This window comes from Lagenorhynchus albirostris, chromosome X (assembly GCF_949774975.1).
Source record: "Lagenorhynchus albirostris chromosome X, mLagAlb1.1, whole genome shotgun sequence".
In the NCBI taxonomy this organism is placed as follows: domain Eukaryota; kingdom Metazoa; phylum Chordata; class Mammalia; order Artiodactyla; family Delphinidae; genus Lagenorhynchus; species Lagenorhynchus albirostris.
Window position 1 is genome coordinate 114,395,560 of NC_083116.1, and position 20,328 is coordinate 114,415,887.

Genomic DNA, 20,328 nt, shown 5'->3' on the forward strand with positions numbered 1-20,328 from the left:
TTCCTTTTTTGGCCTACTGTATTGGATATAACAGGAGGGATGAGAGTGGACAGCCTTGCCTTATTCCCAATCTTAGGAGGAAAGCATTGTTTTTCACAGTACAAGGTCAGCTGTTGCTTTTTATATATGCTTCATATCAAGTTGAGATATTACTACTCTATTCCTACTTTGCTGAGAATTTTTCTCATGATCGGGTATAGGATTCTACTGAATGCTTTTTTTTTACATTAACTGATATGATTATATGATTTTTATTCTACAGCACATTAACATGGTAGACTATATTGATTTATTTTCAAGTACTGAAGCAGCCTTGCTTGCCTAGAATGAATCCCACTTAGTCAAGGTGCACAGTTCTATTTATATGTGGTTGGACTTGGATTACCAATATTTTGTGGAGGATTATAACATGTAAGTTTGTACTATCTTTGCCGGGTATTGGAATCAGGATAATGATTGTACCATAAAATGAGATGGGATGGATTACCTCTATGTCTATTTTCTGAAATAGACTGTGTAGAATTGGTGTTATTTTTTCTTTAAACATAGAATTCACCAGTGACATCATCTAGGCCTGGACCTTTTTTCCCCTACTCCAAAGAGTTTCTAAGTACAATTCAATTTCTTTAATAGTTACAGGATTATTCAGAGAATCTATTTCATCTTGGGTAAGTTTTGGTAGTTGTTGTGTTTTTGAAGGAATTGGTTCATTTCATCTAAGCTGTCAAATGTATGTATAAAGAATTATTTGTAGTATTCCTTTATTATCCGTTTAATTTTGATTGACTTCTCAACATAGTGTGGTCCCGTTTTCAGTTTCATTGATTTCTGTTCATTTATCATTATTATTTGCTCCCTTTTGCTGCTTTGGGCTTATTTTCTACTTTCTTTTTTCTTTAATTTTATTTTTTTAAGAATACTTAGCATGAGATCTAACCTTTTAACAAAAATTTAACTGTAAAAGATAATACTATTAATTATAGGTACAGTGTTCTACAGCAGATCTCTAGAACTTTTTCATCTTGCTTAACTAAAACTTTATGCCCATGCTTGTTGATTAGCAATTATTTTTCTACTTTCTTGAGATGAGAGCTTAGATAATTGATTTGAGACCTTTCTTTTGTTCTGATATAAGCATTCAGTGCTTACAAATTTTCCTTTCAGAATTGCTTTAGCTGCGTGCCTCAAAAACTATGACTTGCTCTAATTTTCATTCTGTTCAATGTATTTCTTTTTATTTCCCTTGAGATTTCCTCTTTTATCCATGGATTAGTTAGAAGTGTGTTGTTTGATTTCCAGTTTGACTCCATTATGGTTAAAGAAGAGATTCTAACCGATTTAAACTATTTTAAATGTGTTGAAGTTTGTTTTATGATGCAGATACGGTGTACCTTCATGAATGTTCCATGGGCACTTGAAAAGAATTTGTATTCTACTGTTGTTGGATGAAATGCTCTCAAAATGTCAAGTATATCTTGTTATCTGGTGTTGTTCAGCTCTTCTAATCCTTACTTTCTGTTTTGAGAGAGGAGATGAGGTATCCAATTGTAACTGTGGATCTGTCTATTTCTTCTTTTAGTTCTGTCATTTTTTGCTTCAAGTACTTTGAAATTATTGTGTGGTATATACATCTTAGCAGTTTCTGTTTCTTGTTTTTTGAATTGTCTATTTATAGGCTCATCTGTTGCATTTTGGTGTTCTTCGTTTTTAATTTAAATGTAATATTCACATAGTACACATTAACCCCCTGCTTCTCATAACTGTCTGTTGCAAGTATTTTCCCCCGTTTGTCATCTGTCTTATACTTAGTCATGTTTTTCAATTTTATGTAGTCAAACAGCATATTACTTTGCATTTTATTCCATATTTTAAAATACTTAATAAGTCTACATCTAGAAATCATTTTCTCCAGTTTTCTTATGGATTTATTTTTCCCTCTTAAATAAATGATAGGCCTAAAATTACTTTAGTGAACAGGTAGTGTTCTATCATTATTTATTCTCCAAAGGCTTAATCAAGTACCCCAATTCCACTTATCAAATGACCCTTTCTTTTTCCAGGGGTTTGAACATATTGTTTTGTAAATGATTCTATGTATTGCAGTCTATTATGCGCTGTCTTCCACTACTGTTTATTCCTATTCCGAAATGGTATATTTTTCAACATAGTTTACTAAAACAGGAGTCATTAAGAATTTAAATAATGATAATTAGAACAAAATGTATGTAATTAATTAATCTGAAGTCATTGCATAGGTATATCTAAATTTATTAAAACTCATTAAACTTAAAATGGATAAATTTTATAGAATGTAAATTAGGCTTCAATAAAACTATTTTTAAAAAGATGTTAAGATACAAGCACTTCTAGGAAAACATCATTTAAAAAACCACCCCAAGACCATTTTTTTTGCTGCACTGAAGCATAAAAATTGGCATTTTAATTAAGAATTCAAAAATGCTTCTGGCATGATTAGAAAGAGCTTGGGTTCCTAGTTTTGCAAAGGTCAAAGTCTGTTAATAAAATCTAAAAGTTTCATTCAAAAGTGATGAGATGAAGTACAGCATGATTTTCCCCATAAAATCTTAAAAAAAGACTCATTTGATCTTGAAAATGTACCAAAAGAAAAATCTATTTGATAACAGAATGCCTGTAAGCAGACTGAATTCTAAGGCGTGTTTTCCACTTTCCTGAGCACTCATATTTCAAGTGGGACAAGTTTCTCACTCAAGATTAACTGTCAAAAAAAACTGGAAAAAAAATCTAAGATATACCTAGGAAAACATGCATTTTATCTTGTAGTGAATTCCCCTAAAGTTTTCATTTTAAAGGCAAATCATATACAACCACACAAGAACCATTCTTAGCAAGCACATCTTAATGTTTGGGATGATGATAAATAAAAGAAGGCTGACAGGTTCCAATCTTTGTCAGTTACCAAAGATGAACACTCAATCATGACTAATGAGATAAAGAAATGGATCTCTATAGAATAGCTGAACATGATCAACTTGAAAACAAAACAAAATTAAGGGAGGAATTTGTTCCTCAGTCTAAAGAAACCCCAAGTTAGAGCTCAGGCTACTTAGAAAAAAACACGTGGCTGACTCGACATAAAGAAAATAAAATTCATGGCAGGAAAAATTTTTGATGTCAGAAAGTTAAAAAATAAATAAATAAAATCTTTGGCTCATTAATAAATGGCCATTACAGGAACCATCCTACTTAGATCTTAAAAGTTACACAACTATCCTCAAATCATCATATGGATAATAAAATGCTTATACTTCTTTCTAGTGCAAAAGTTATTGACCCTATAAAAATTATTTGTTGTACATTCTTTTCAAACAAAAGCATTTATGGAAAGGTTATTAATGGTTCAGAAATCCTAAACAAATTAGAAGCTAACAAGAGAAGCTAACAAGAAAAACTAAGGAGTTAATTAGGAAATCTGGAAGGCCTTACTGTTTCTCAGGTTGGCACTGCTGAGCCTGAGGGGCATTCTATGAACAATAGCCTTGCTAACATCATTGCTCATTTCTGGAACAAGAGGTGCCAAGTTGGAGCACTGAGCACACAAGAGGAAATAAGACCAAACAACAACGAGCCACAGCATTTGGTAGTGTTTGGGGTAGATTTCTTTGTCTCTGTAATTTTTCCCTGGTATAGAAATAATTTTTGTCCTATAGTTTCATATCATAGAAGAAGAAATTAGTTCAACCACTTTTGTAGATAAAGCAAAAGATTTCAAAGAATACATTTTTTCCCTTGGCATACTAACCCTTATGCCTTAAACATTTAAAAGGTTTTCAGTGATATAAAAAGACATCTCATTGATCCTTTCAAAACAGAATGATCTTAAAATGTATTTCAGAAACAATTAGAAATAGGTATTAATGCTAAAAATGAGAGAAAATAATACATTTTCATTAGAAATAGCAAAATAAACTTTTTCTATACATAATACTTTTGAATATTTTTTAATGATGTTACTGTACAACATGGTACATACAGCGATCTGGAAACCTCCAAGTATAGATTGATTTGAAAAAGCCATATAAAACTGTAAGAAAGATGAGGTGTGAAAAACAGCAGGATGTAGGTTAAAAATAAACAAGTAAACCATGAATTGAAAATAAACAGTAAAGCTACCAACTGTGATTCACCTCTGAGGCTTTTCCTCTGGGAAAGTCTGTTGTTTCACTCAAGTCAATATTTAAAATACGAAGAAAAAGGGGATTTCTGTTAGCCTTAGATTTTATTTTCTTTAAGAAATGTAAGGAGCTAATTTTTGAAAATAAATGTTACTTAAATGGAAGCTCCACTGAAATTGCAGTTTTTGTGATTTGTAAACATTTTCCCTAGCACCCTAATGCTTTTGCCTTAAACGTTCAAAAGGTTTTCAATGATATTAAGAGATATCTCATTGATGTCTTCAAAGTAAAATGAGAAATAAACTTTCTATAAAAAAATTCTATATAGCAATTTGAAGTATCAAGGCCAGAAAAAGAAAAGTGGTATTCTTGTTTAGCATTTGAGGAGAAACACCAAAGTACAAATAAATGTTTATATATGCCGCATTCCTAAGAATCGCTTCCTCAAAATCCTTAAGAACTGGTCCACATTCAAAAGGAGACGTAGTATGACAAAGGAACATGATAAAAGAGAAACAAGAAGGGCTTTGGTATCACAACAAAAATAGATTCAAATTATAATTTTCACACTAGTGAACAACTTCAGGCAAATTACTTCATGTTTCATATGTAAAATGAGGATAATGATACCCGCTTCGTGAGAATTCAATAAGTCAATACATGAAAAGCATCTAGATCAGTATGGAGCTAAATTAAAGATTTTATCCTATTCTTTCTTTTCCTTTCTCCCTTCAAGTGACATAAAATAAAAATTGCAATAAACTCATCATATTGCTGTGCATGCAAGTTCTCCCAAAATGTAAAAAAAAATTAATGCCAAAAAGTCAGATTTTTAAAAAATTAAGCCAGTTGTTTGGCATCAAAATAACCATAGTTACCTGAGAGAATTTTTCATTTTTCAACTAAAGAATTATACTATATTGTACACTAAAGGAATAAACTAAGGTTAAAGATCCAATGCTTGGCAATATTCGATTGCAGTGACCATTTTACACCCTCCAAATTAAAGGCAATCTACCATGACAAATCAAGATATTAAAAGTTTTTGGTCAACATAATTTCTATGGAACTTTTATAATTAAGTACTTAAGTTCTAAGTTCTTCAAAACAAAAATAAAAAAGACAAGATACATTCTTACCTTATATAAAGAAAGCACAAAAACAGATTAGTTTTGGTCTAGAACTTGGTATTAACTAAATTTAGTCAGAGAAGAGGTAGGGAGTTAAATCATGATTCTACAAGTCACCAACAAACTTTGTTAGTGTTTATTCTTTGAAATTATGTAAAGGGAAATAAGATGAATATATTCCTCATATGGCTTTGGTGAACAAGGTCAATGATTTATAGAATATTAGTGCTTAGAAGAGAACTTCAAATTCTGCAGGTCTTACATCCTTATTCTAAAAAGAAAATAAAAACAGAGGTTAAGGTTCAAGGTTACCCAGGGCCAGAGGCAGAGTTGAAACTCAACTCTCTCTTAGCCCTTTGTTCTTTTATACTATTTCACGATGTAGTTCGGCAGGGATTCACAACAGAGTCATGGAGAACACTGCTCTTTTGGCTTTTCTAGCATTGATTAATGTGTTTTGCTTCCTGTGTAGTTTGCAGAACACACTGAAACAAGAGGGCATGTGGAATGTTGTCTTGTGCTCTTGCTGCTACCTAGAAAACATTTTTTCTTTGAAAGGAATAAAAATATAACTTAAATACACACCCACTAACAATCTCTAATAAAAGTCTGGGCTACTTGTCAGGAAAACAAACAGCATAAACATTTTACTTGGCACAGTTATAGATAAAATCCTATTACATTTAAACTGATTTTGGGACCTTTTGAAATTTATATTAGCCAAGGAGTAGTTAAGATATTCATACAATCCATGGAAGAGAAGGAAGCAAAGTAAGTTCCCAGATATAGAAGTAGCCCTCATCATTTGCCTTTCCTCTTTTCCAACACCTCTAAAAGATGCAGTCTATGAAAAGTAGAAGTTAATATTATACAAAACTATCCTGAACTACAAACCATCTCACAGAAAAATTTCTTCAAAGAGGAGTTATCACTTACCTTTAACTCACAATCAACCCAAGAATTCCAGTTTTCATTAATTCTAAGTAAAAACACTAAACTGTTGTTGGTAAGATCACATATATCCTGATTCCCTAATTTACTACACACTTTCAGCCTTACCGTGCCTAACCTGTCAGCAGCATTTGACTCTACTGACCACTTCCTTTTTTCCCCTAAAACCCCTTATTCCCATCTTAAACGTTCTCACCACATACACAAAAAAGGTAATTATGCGAGGTGATAGATTATATGAACTAATCTTATCATGGTAATCATTTTGCAATGTATATGTGTATCAAATCATCACGTTGTACACTTTAAACTTACACAATGTTATATATCACTCATATCTCAATAAAGTTGGAAAAAAATACTAAAATATCAACACTGCCCCCCCACCCGCCCACCAAAAAACTCTTTACTCCCTTTGCTACCGTGACACCACTCTCAACTAATTCTATCCTATGGAGTCTGGTTATGTCTTCTTATTTTTTTCCATAAGCTGAACTTCTAATCATCCTTCAGTTCTTGGTGGTCTGCAGAGGTCATTCCTTTTCTCAGTTCTCTTCATTCACTCAGAAAAATTTATTGAGCACCCACTATAGGGCAGGAACTCTTCTAGATAATTGTGATAGCAGTGAACAAAGCAGATGAAAATCCATGCTCTCCAGAAGCATACATTATATATAGAGCAGTCAGACAAAAACAATAATAACACATAAGTAAATTACATACTGTGTTAGAAGGGTTTGTGTTATGGAAAGCAAATAGAGCAGGATAAGAGGAATCCATTCTAAAATTCTCCTTACACCACCATATTAATGCATTCAGGACTTTAACTACCACCTATATTTTAACTATTCCCAAATCTCTATCCACCGTATATCTTTTCTGAGCAGCAATACTCTAAAGACCTTTTCGCAGTCTATCATGGCCAACACTCAACACTTGTCCTCCACCATAACCTGTTCCTCCTGTTTTGATAATGGCATCACCATCCATTGGGTCAGCCAAGTCAGATACCTCTTATTCACCTTAGGTGTCTCCTTTTCCTTAGTCTCTCTGTCTAACAGTCTTCTATCCTCACTGCTGCTTCTCTAATTAAAGATCTCAGTAAATAGCAATGGAGAGAATCAACTCTGTAGTCAGGCGCCTGGAATGAACCCTGGCTCCACCACTTACTTCCTATTTGGTTTTGAACTTAACTTCTGCCTCTGTGTGTGCCAGTTTTCCTATCTGTAAAATGAAGACAACTCTCCTAGGTTTGCTTTGAGTGTGGCTGGTAGCATCAGAATCACCAATAGTAGCAGCAGCATGATAACAGCTGGTACTCCATACTGGCAGGTTCCATTCCATGGATTCAACCAACCTCGAATCGAAATATTTGAAAAAAAATTCCAGAGAGTTCAAAAAAGCAAAATTTGAATTTGTTGTACAAGGCAATTATTTACATAGCATTCACACTGTATTAGGTATTATAAGTAATCTACAGATGATTTAAAACATAAAGGAGGATGTGCGTAGGTTACATGCAAATACTGTCATTTTATATAAGGGACTTGAGAATCCTCAGGTTTTGGTATCTGAGGGGGTGCTGGGCAGGTAATGAGGGACAAATATTCCTGAAACAACCTCTTAACTGGTTTCCCTTCTTCCAGCCTTATTCTTTCCCTAATCTTTCCCAACATTACAGCGCAAGTAATCTTCAAAATTCAAAGGTCTGAACACAACAGTGACCCTAAACAGCTCCCCATTGCCTTCAGCATAAAGTCCAAATGCCTTAAAATGACAAAGAATTCTTTTTCTCCTTCTTCTTTCCTTTTTAAAACTAAAGCTGTTAAAGCATAATCATTATAGACAAGCCAGCCCGGAGCTGAACTTTCCTGAGAAAAATCTTCAAAATATAAACTTCAGTTTCTTTTTAAAATTTACAGTCTCCGCAGAAGATTTTAAAGTTATCACAAAGTTGTCTCTTTTCCTTCTAAGTATATATTTTATTTTTATAATCAAAATGTTAAATGGCCTTTGATTTAATGATCACCATAGGTAGTATGATATAACACAAAATAAGCATTGTGAGAACCTTTGCAGCAATGGAAGCCAAACAGATGATTTAAATTATTTCCTTCAGACTTTTTGTCACATTTTCTCTTTCGATGAAACAAACGCAAAATACCATTGATTGACTGCAGGGATTACTATGTATGTGTGTGTACGCTCATGTGTGTTTGTAGATGAACTGGCATTTACTAAGGACATCTTATTAGATGATAAAAATAATGCCACCATAAAAAATTATATAATACAATAAAATCAGAAACTACTATATAGTGTTCTAGAAGCCATTATGTGATTTTATAAACAGCCATACCTGCCAAATATAAATATCAAGGCTGAGCTAATTTACAATTATAGGACAGGTGATAGTTATAAGAAGATATAACTAAAATCAAATATATTTTCTATAAGTTTCTGATTACTGAGAAGCCTCCTGAAACAAGTATATTACGTTACTTAAGGATAAGCCATATTTTAAATATATTTACTTACTGACCATTATACTACTTGTAGAATTTACATGTTTAAACAGCAATTACTTCATACAATGGATAAATGTGGTTTAAACAATTATGAGAATTTTCATGATGTCATAATATAAGAGAAATATGCTGTCCACCGATTAATTATCAAAAAGCTAATAATTACAGCTTAGTGTTCAGATTTGGATTTAGTATTGTCATGTTATATGTTATTAGTAATATATATAAATTTAGACAATATAGAATTAAGTAAAATTACCTTAACTTTTACCTTAGACATACAAATACTTTGTTTTTAATATAAAGTCTCATATTTTTAAAAAGCCAAAATATAATACAGTTGAACTTCAAACAAAGAGAGGGTTAGGGGTGCCAGCCCCACAGTCGAAAAGTCATGTGTAACTTTATAGTCAGCCCTCCAAATCCACAGATTCAACCAATGGATGGTTATGTTCATATAGTAATGTGGTGCGTATTTATTGAAAAAACTCTGTATATAAGCGGACCCATGCAGTTCAAACCCATGTTGTTCAAGGGTCACTGCGTATATATGTGTATATATATGTAAATTCTACTGACATTTATTCAAGAAAGAATTCTAGTAAAATTCTATATATCAGAATTTCTTATAAGAGACAAAATGTTTTTTAAGATTTGATTATTTAACCATCATAACACAGCACATGTCCCCTACAAAAAAATTTTCAAAAATGAAAGAGCTTATTTAGTATTTTTTAAATAGTTGTAATGTTTTACCATTAAAATGTTTAATCACATATACAATTTTAATATAACTTTTTTCATTTTATTTTATTTATGAAAACTTTTATGTGTTCCAAGACAAATGAAACTTAACTAAATTAGCAAAAAAAGGACCAAAATTGTTTTTATAATATCCAAAATTGACTGTGCAATGTGAATAATAATAAAGAATAAATAAGGCAAAGGTAATGAGACATACAGTGCATGCTATGAAAGTGTCAGTGTCTAATTACCCATTTAAAACAATAAATAGAATACTGATGGTCACTTCCTTAAATATGACCAATGAATGAAAAGAATACAGAAAATCAGGAGACAAGGTAGTATTATAAATCTTGTTATGACAGCCAAAAATGATTTTCCTTATAGAGCAGCAAGTGTATTTTGAAACTGTCAGGGACTAATTATTGATTAGCTACTTGGATATAAAATTTTGCAAACAGTATCTCTTTGATGATATGCTTATATTGTGGTAAATCATAATTAGGCATTTGTTAATATTCCTCGTACTTATCTAATCCTTTCACAAGAAAAAAATGAAATAACGTTATATTCACACTGATGCCTGAGGAGGATAACTTATGAAACACGTGAAAGATTTTACCTGTCCAACCAGGCAAGCAGACTCTTGGCTGCTCCAATCAGATCCACAACCGAAGTCAGAAAATCATTTGGCAATTTTCGGCTGGTTCTCCCATCATAATGGCCACTCCTTCTCCTCCCTGTTATAAAATTCTGTAGATTTTTGGCAGATGCATTCAACTTGTGAGAAAGGGTTTTTAGATTTTCTGTTTCCAAGCCATAATTCTGAAATATAAAAAGACAGAGAACAAATATACTTAAAGTCAATATTTTATTCATTCGTTAAAACATTTACTGAGTACTTTACTATATGTACAGGCAGTGGAACAAATATTAAGAGTTACACATAAATAAGATAGGATTCCTGGCCTAGCAGAACCCATAGTCAAATGAGGATTTGGGGAAACATCAGATAAACAAATTACAAGAAAATGTGTAAGTGCTAATATGAACATGGAAAGATGAGGGCATTCTATCTTGGAATTATGCCACCCAAGACAGAAAGATTATAAGGACTCATAAGCAGTTTCTTTTTTAACCCAAACCTAAGTTCATTTACTTGTGAAATTCATTATTATCAACAATTATTTTTGAGTATCTATTCTATTAGCATATGCATAGTCATGAATGTAGGCACTAGGAAAAATTCTGCTTCCCCCAAATGAGAAAGTAAGTACAATCCAACAATAAAATGAAATAGCAAAAAATAAATCACATACAATTTAACTTTTCTTCTGTGTCCTCTTCATAATGACTCACATAAGAAGTTTCTTTTATGATATGGTATACCAGGAAAACCTCTGCATCCTCAGGGAAACCAATATACTTTCTCCTTTTTATAATACAAATTATAAAACTAAACTTATTTATAATTTTGTCATGGTTGCATTAGCTCACAGTCAAATATGAAGCACATCTAAAGAAATCATAATGACTTTTTGGTAAGTATAATTGTTCTTCTTTTCCTTGGTCTCACTTTTCAATTTCTATTAATATATATTATTTCACCCTAAATGTTTTATCTATAAATTATTGCAAAAAGGATTTATATGAATAAATACAAATAAACTTTTTTTTACCATATGCAATAGGAAAATATTGTCGGATCCCCTCAAATAAACTTTAGGGAAAGATTTCACAAGTCACAATTAATTTTAAAACAGATAATTGTGAGTTGTTAACTTGATCAGAGGATGACCTTGATCAAAGTACTTAGCAGCATGTACGTTACTGTCATGTGTAAAATTAAAAGTATTATTAACTTACAGAAAAGCATAAAACCCAAAGAATGTTAGATAGCCTCTGAGGCCCAAATAAATTCTAAGTTTGATTTATCCCCTCCTTTTACAGTTAAGTAAAGTGAGACACAGGGAGATATTTTGATTTGCTTAGAGCACAGAGCTTAGAGTAGACAGAAATCAGAATGGGACTACAAGCCCCCAGGCCACCTGTGAGGAAATACCTCTACCCCCACTCCTTAGCACCAATAATCTATTCCTGTTCAAGCAGAGTAGTAGAAACAAGTGAAACAAAATGGAAGAAAATACTGGGGGAAATGAAAAAGGGAAGAAAATGGCACAATGAATTTAGCTATATTATCAAGTCAACAATCACTGGGTAGCTAGTTTATATGAAATTTAGGTTTATTCTTTCTATTTAAGAAAAGAAATAACTTAGAGGAGAAAGAAGGAGGGCGTAGAGGAAGATTTGGATGCATAAACATTAATAGCAAGTTATGTATGTTACCACTAAAGATTTAATAGTGATAAAAATCTGATTGTTCTTTGTTGAGAATTTACATTTTTACTAAAAGAACACTGTTTTGGAGCCACGGATTTGTTTTTTAAAAAACATAGTATATTATATATTCACCGCTAAATTTGAATTGCAATCGTCTCTCAAGTTAAAAGGTTTGGTTTACACAAATAAAACAACATTCTATTCAAATTATATTGCATCTGAGCATGGATTATTTGTGAAACATTTGGGAGATTTTATCCAGCACGTATCCTCTTATAAGAGATATTCTCTAATGACTAGATAATGACTAGATAACTTATATCAACTAAACTGAAAATGATACTTCTGAAGTACTTGAAAGTATTTTCAGAAGTTTTTCCCTGTGTTAAAGCATTTTCCCTTAAGTACAACAGTGTCTGCCCTTTTCATTTTTGTGTATTAATGATTTTAATGAGAAAATATTTGTTTACAAACAAATTATAAAAATTTCTCAGAGAAACTCAAATTTAAATAGTTTATTAGTGAGGAACCTAATCAATCAACCTGGTAACATAACTTGCACTCTGTAGCCAGTAGCCCCGACAAAAGATTCATTTAAATTATCTCTTCTTATATTACCATCTCAAATATTTTATTAGAAAAGGTAAAAATGATTTTAAAAGAATACAGATCTTCTCATAAAAATCTGAAGGCAAAGTAAAAATACTTTGAAGATTCCAAAATTTAAGATAGCATTACATTAAAAAAAATACAACTCAAGAATTAGAGAATAGAAAAATCTTCTGGACAAAACCTGGTAAGATACCCTGAGGTCTCCTAACTTGGAAGCCTACTAAATAAATACCCTGTATGGAGGAATTTCAGGTAAAAAATACAGGCCACAGAGGAATCCAGTAGCGAGAAGAGACAAAAAATGCGTAGTAGAGGAAATTCTTAAAACTTATTCTAGTTAACAAATATAACTAGTTAAATCAATAATTCAAAAGCATTTAAGAATTCTAGAAGAGTACAAAAATAGGTTAGAAGCTTCTCTGTATATAACAGTGTCTGTGTGATACTATTTGAACAAAAGAGATGGATTAGTTGATCTCTCAAGTTAATTTTCATCATCACAGTTCTCAGTTCTAAGTAGCTCAAAATCAATTACTGACAACACAGAGATATCTTTTTGCGTTTTCCTTCATGAAAGTGGACGGTTTGTTGTGACTCACTAAGTCACCAGTAAATCACACTCCCCTGCCTACCATGTAAAGAAGCAACAAGTATATGAAGCACCCCTTTGCTTTGGGCCAAAGGTATGCAGATGAGAAGTACTGTCTCAACTTTTTAAAAATGCAGGTTTATTCACTACAGACTTGCTTTTTACTGGATATGCATGGGACAACTAGGCATTACTATTGGTACAGAAAGGACTACATCAAGTAAACAAAAGCTTGGACATGAAATGTACTTAGCGATTTTCTTTATCCTATATGTTACCTATGTGGTCAGTAACATTCATGCCAGGAACCAGGTGTGACTCCACACTGATTCAACATAGCCAGTCTAATCTTAAGGAACTGATGCTAAGTTTCTACTGTTCTTCTCTCAGTTATACGCATGCAAAAGCACATGAAAGAAAGAAACAACATTTGAGAAAATCGAGCTGGCTCCCTCACTAGTGGCAAATTCTCACTAAACACTTAACTGGAAATATTGGCACCATGTATTTTACAATGTCAATGCTATTTTATTCAGAGCTCTTAATTTGAATGCATCATGTAGCAGGTGTTTAGGTTTTATAATACTTTGCTTTATAAATATGTGTGAGTCCTAAAAAGATTGCTTTAATGAATTTTTTTTAGAAATGAATTATTTTGAGATGAATGAACCAAGCAATTATGTTGCAAAGAAACAAATCCTAGCAATGGCAGGCATCAATTTTTTCCTACAAAATACCTATTACATGAAAAGTATATGAAGAATGAAATGCAAACTGTTCTTATCCTGTCATAAATGATTCACTTGTACTTCTCAATAAAAGGTGCACTGTCAAAACATAAATTAAGGGCTATACATTAAACTATATGTATTTTATTTATGCTTTACTATTTTAGTTAATACAAGGTGCTCTCTATTGAAGCACACCAAATGGTAGCATAACAACTTGAAAGAGTTAATATAACTCCAAATCATGAAAAGCTTATTTCTTTCTAGGATAACATGGTACAAACAGTATAGTTGGTGCTTAATAAATATATGTTGCATGAATGAACAAGTTACTAAATAAACCTTTGATTTTCAACAGCTGCCATAACACTTATTCCCCATCAGGACTAATTTCAAGACAAGGCAGATGAAAATATTCCACTGCTCAAGAAAAACAAAGGAATTTGGTAATTTTTCTGTGTCTTCCTTATTTTAGGAACAGAAACTTCAGAGTCTGAGGCTGTGTCGGCAAGAGAAAAAAATTACAGTTCTCTGGAGAAAGGCAGATAACTTCATTCAGTAAGATAACATTAATTGAATATCCTCTACTTGCTAATCACTAGGCAGAAAGCATATCAAGGACCAAAAAACCTAAGCAAAGAATTGTAATGTGATACAAAGTGTAAGGTGACATTCTTCCCATCACTTCCCACTCTGCAGCAGCTAAATCAAAATTCTTATTTTTCTCTGATCACTGCATACTCTTTCACAATTCTGTCTTTACACATATTTTTTCTGCCTAGATAACTTTTCTCCAACTTTTTTATCTGGCAAACATCTACGCATCCTGCAAGTCCCAATGCAAATCCCACTTACAGTTCCTGGATCCCTCAGTAGTGTTCACCATCTCCTTCTGCACTCCCCTGGGATTTTAAAAATAAATCTATATTATCTTTTAATGACTGTTGTCTTTACTGGACTGTATACATCTTAAGAGCACAGACTATGCCTTTTTAATCTTTGTATTCCCTGTGGTAGCACTGTATGAGCATGAATATATAATTGTTAAAAGAAGAAATAAATACAGTAGATGTAGGAAAAAGTAGAAGAGTCAGTAGAGACATTACAGTTCTGAAGAGACAAAACATAGTTCCCCATTGCCGACAGCACAACTCCTGATGCTCAGCTTGCTGAAGAGGGATGTCACCTCCTGATTTTATAATGGCATGTAGAAGTAAATCAGAATTCACTGCTCGGAAATTTGCTTTACATTCACTGGAAAACATCTGGTGCATAAACTGTAAGATATGTGCACTTTTAACATGTTGATGTATAGCCATTAGGAAGCAGTGAAAAGGAAGTTTAATATTTGACCTCCTTGGGGAATAAACATAGAAAGAATGAATTTAATGTTTTGATTTACTTTTTCCCAAGAAAATGATACAACACTATGCTGCTTAAACCCAGAACTGCACGGCAGTGGTCTGTATCTCTGATACCGTCCTTTTAAGTAAGTCTAGGTCAGCAGAGCTTATCCCAGGCCAAACTCCAAAGTCTACAGGTCTAGACTATCTGTAGGTAGTACCGTAATCACCAATCTTACTTCCTTCTTCAAAGTGGCAGGGTGGAGCTCAGCATGTGAGTGGTTCATCTAAGAGAAGCCCTGCTTATGACACATACACTCTAGACTTCAAGCTGTGACACACTCAACTTTACTATTATAGAAGATGTGGCAAATAGGGGACTGCTAGGTCAGATACCCATCTCCAAGCCACTTATATTGTACCTTCATAGCGATTCTGACTCATATTTGGAGACCAGTATGCAAAAACACTGTGGACTCTTACCTTACCCTGAGTACTAGCTTTTATTTCAGGCATGATTTCTGCAATCTGATTCAGATAAGGGAGAGTGCAAGTGCATGCTCTGGTCTGAATTAATTTCTTTTATCTCAAGAATAAGGAAACAAGAAGATCCCCAAATTATCATGTGAAAAATATGTCAAGTCTCTTTCATCACCACTTTCAAAAAACGTTTATTCAGCATCTACTATTGCCAGGCATTTGTGCTACACACTAGGTGTTCAATAAGCAATGTCACTTTTCCCACATAGCTTGTAGTCTAGCAGAAGAAACAGACATTAAACTAATAAATACACACACAAGTATATAATTATGAAATGAGATGAGGGTTAAGAAAGAGAGGAAGAGTGGGGGGCCAATTTTAGACCAGGCCAGGGTGAGGGAATGATCAGGGAATATCTCTGAGGAAAGGACAATTAAGGTTAGACTGAAATGTGTAAGTGGGAGGTACTATTCAACCAATCTGGTTTCAGATTCTTTAAAAACTATTTTCAATCAGTTCTTTTCCCCTTGCTTATTCTATTGGCTTTTAGTGAAATTTGATGACATTATTGGTGTTCCTTAATGAAAATAACAGTTCCCATTGCTTCTGTGACAACTCTTTCATAGTTGTCTTCATGCTTCTCTGACTACTCCATAAGTCTCCTCTGAAGGCTACCCTTCTTCCTTCCCAGCTGGAGTGTCAAGTTGTGTCCTTTGTTCTTTATATTCTACAGGCCCTTCCTGGGTGATCTCTCTATCTATGGATTCAATCCCTATATACTTGAGACTCCCAAATCTCTATCTTCAGCCACTTCTTAGCTCTAAATTCAGAAATTCAATTGTCTGATGAGTATTTCTTTCTGGATAACACAGAGATGCCTCAAATTCAACAAATCCAAAACTCAATTTATATTCCCTCCTAAATCTATTCTTGCTGCTATTGCCTATCTTCATTATTGGAAGATCTTCTACTCTATCTCTGCAGCGAATAAGATGGAATCTTCCTCAACTTCCTTTATCTCACTCATTACTCCTAGTCACCAGATCTTCTGTATTCCTGTTGCACATCCTTAGTTTAAGCCCTATTCATAGCCTAAGTAGATTATTTTAAACATCTCCTAATTGTTCCCCTGTCTTCACTCTATGTCCAGTCCACTCCACCCTTCTCACCACCATCAGTTACCTTTTTAAAGCAAGTATTTGATCATTCTTGCATAGTCCTCCAGTGCCCAGATGAAGAAGTACTCATCTCTTATCAGGATATTAAGGTACTTTACAGTCTGGCCCTATTCTATCTTTTAAAGCCTAATTTTAGGCCACTATTTCCCACTTATTTTTGGTGGGAAAATAGTTTATCATTTTTCATACACACCAGGCATGCTCCTTATTCTGTGTGCCTGTGTATGTGCTGTTTTATCTACCTGGAAATTCCTTCCCTCTGTTCCTCCACCTCTTAGAACACATGCTCGTCCTCCACTAGGCTGTTAAAGATCACCTCTTTTGCAATATGAACCCATTTATCTTAGTCAAAACTTCTGTGCCCCAATACTCAGCTCATACTTTTATTTTAGTAATTATACTATAATATTGTGATTATTTATATGTCACTCTCCCCCCACTAGGCTTTTCAAGATGGCAGGAACTAGAACTTACATCTGTCACACACAGTGCTGACTGTACTGATTCCTGAATTACGTTTAATTATCTACACATTTATTATTAATCATCATCATCTTAATAATAGTGACTACTTAGTGAATGCCTACTGTGTGCCAGGCACAGAATTAGGCACTATTCAAACACTATCTCCTTTGCTTTTCACACCAATACCAAGAGGTAGTTAATATTATCTCTATTTTTTAAAAAGAACTAAGGCTATGGTGAAATGACTTGCACACAAATGTCAGTAATTGACTGAGTCAAATTTCAATCCCATATTATTATAAGACTCATGTTCTTTTTCACTGTGGCTCTAGCCCTAGTCATGTTAGTGTCATCTTACCTAACATGGGGAAAAAAAGTCTATGTTCCTCTCAGAATATCTAATGTACTATCAGAATCTTGCAGGATTCTTTTCACATTGATTTCTCTTGTCTGACTAGGCACTGCTCTTTTAACACACAAAAGTAGACATATAATATACAATATTCAATTTTCATTGATGTATACACAAAGAACACTAAAATAATTTAATTATTTTAAGGATGGTTTTTCTAAAATAGGATTACTTAATATTTGGGATACTAAAGCAAAACTTTTAGAAGGAAATGAACTTTATAACTGATTGTATGCAATCGTACATCCCAAATGCTTCTGTGAAAACTCCCTTGGTGAGTTTTCAAGTAGTTTTTCAAGTAGTTAAATAAAATGTCACCAATTGTGTTAATAAGCCCCTTTAATTTGTAATTTGGGCCTGCATAGTGCATCAAATTCAATGAAGGAGGAAAATATCACCACATCCAGTTGGCTGATAATGAGGGGATCTTTTTTTTCTGCTTGAAGGAGAAGAAACGAAAAAAATTTTAAAGGAAAGAAAACAGGAAAGAAAAGCAAAGTTTCCCTTCCCACCAGTTTTATGATGTCCTTACCAGTGCACACAGAAGGTCAACTGCTTCCAAGATCAGTTCCTGATGGCCAATGCGGCTGACCCCCAGATCCTCTAGCTCCTGATGTGTAATGCGCAGCAGCTGGTCTCCACTGATCTTCTCCCTCTCAAAGTTCTTAATATACTGCTGCAAACAGTCATCAAGACCTGCAAAAGAAAAATACGGAAGACCAGAATGAAGAAAAAAAGAGAGTTGAACCAAACAAATTAAAAATAATAATAAAACAAGCATTAACTCCTACCCAGTCACAAGTTAAGTCCATTTCAGCTCTGGACTAGTTCAATCATCCACCTTTCCTCAACCTATATATGGGCTTCACTGGGGAAAAAAAAATCACTTCCTCATATCCCAGCTGTTAGGCTCCTATTTGAATTTTCCTCAGCAGCTACTGCAAGTCTTTACCTCTCTTCTCAGCAGTTCTCTTCGCTGCCTGTTTCTCAAAATGTGCTAATGGGCAGGTTCTCCTACTTCCAAATTTATCTGCACCCCACTCCTCCTTTCTTCTTTCAGAGGGAGAGGTACCCTTCTTTCTATACAAGGCTAATCAATCTTCCTCTGCTCTGGAATCTTCTGCCACCTTAACACTACTTGAACAATTAAAAAATTAAATGCTCTATTTCAACCATTTCTTTCTTATTGACTCCTTTGTTCAAACCTCTGCCATCTTAAAAAAACAAAATAAAACAAAAACATTTCCTTGATTTCCTTAATCCTGTGTTCGCCACCAGTCTGTTACTCCCTTCAGAACCAAACCCCTTACACCTTTATTTCCTCACCTATAATGCACTCCTTAATCCACCATTATTTGGAATTTACCCAGATCCAAAAATGGAAATCCACAGTGGATACGTTTTTCAAGATTATTCAGGGCACTTCATAAGTGATTGGCCAGGCTACAGATTGGGTGGCTTCAATCACCTATGAAATGACCTGATATAAATGATGAACTAGACTAACAAGATTACTTCTCTCCACATTTTTAAGTAAGGAATACCAAGAAAATGAGGCAATCACGAAATCTAAAAGGTCTTGATTATATGTCAAGGAGGGAGACGAAAGGCCATAATGGGCAACGATCCAGTTGAAATTATGACAGAGCGGAAATGATAAGCAAGTAGAGAAAGCAGAGACAAGGTTACAACAATTGTGCAAAGGGAAGCAAAGTCCCATAACAGAAATTATGTAGCCACTGAGAGAAGAAAAGAGACACTCCTAAAAGCCACCTGGTTCCTGATAGGATAGTTTAGTACCAGGCCACACATGTCCTTATTGTCTTTTCAAACTTTCTTGAAGTAACTTGAGTTACCCTGCAGTCTCTCTACACTACCTTTCTTTCACCTTCCATTGGTATATGCACATCACTCTTTCCTGGTTCTCTCTGTCCATTCGTTCTCTGTACCCTTTCAGGATGTTTTCTCCAACTGTCCTAAAATATTGTTGCTCTCCACTCCAGGGACCCATTCCTGACCCCCTTACCTCTCCTCTTTACATTCTAACTGAACAATCTCATCCATGCCCATGTCTTCAACTGCAATCTAATACCTCATACTTCCATTTCAGATCTCTCTCATGAATGCCAGACCTACAAATCTACACATCGTAACATGCCACAACACAACTCATTTTCCCCTCCAGAGGAGTCTCTGCTGCATTCACTGTCTCAATGAATGGCACCACCATCTATCCCAGTATAAAGACTAAATACATGGGAGCCATCTTAGATTTATCTATCTTCCTTATATCCCTGCATCCAACCAATCTCCATGTCCGAACAATTGGTCCTCCGAAACATCATTTATATATATATATATATATCCTTTCCTCTCGTTCTCCACTGCCATCTTTCTAAATCAGGCCACAAACAGTTGGCCTAAAACAGTTTTACAGTTTTCCTGCTGCTAGTCATTATCCTCTCCATCTTCCCCAACATAAAAATTCCGATATCATTCTCTACCTCAAAAATGTTCACACAGCAAGATCCTTTTTGACCCACCTCCTAGAGAAATGGAAACAAAAACAAAAATAAACAAATGGGACCTAATGAAACTTAAAAGCTTTTGCACAGCAAAGGAAACCATAAACAACATGAAAAGACAACCCTCAGAATGGGAGAAAATATCTGC

General features: G+C 33.9%; 1 protein-coding gene across 4 annotated transcripts in view; it reads right to left on the bottom strand.

Moving 5' to 3' along the window:
- Positions 1-20,328, bottom strand: part of CNKSR2 (connector enhancer of kinase suppressor of Ras 2) — a 258,143-nt gene that overhangs the window by 186,751 nt on the left and 51,064 nt on the right. For all 4 annotated transcript variants that reach the window (XM_060137023.1, XM_060137022.1, XM_060137021.1 and 1 more), the window contains exons 2-3: positions 18,188-18,351; positions 10,130-10,332 (exon numbers count right to left, since the gene is read on the bottom strand). In XM_060137023.1, the coding sequence (XP_059993006.1) occupies positions 10,130-10,332; positions 18,188-18,351 (367 nt within the window). The remainder of the gene's footprint in view (positions 1-10,129; positions 10,333-18,187; positions 18,352-20,328) is intronic.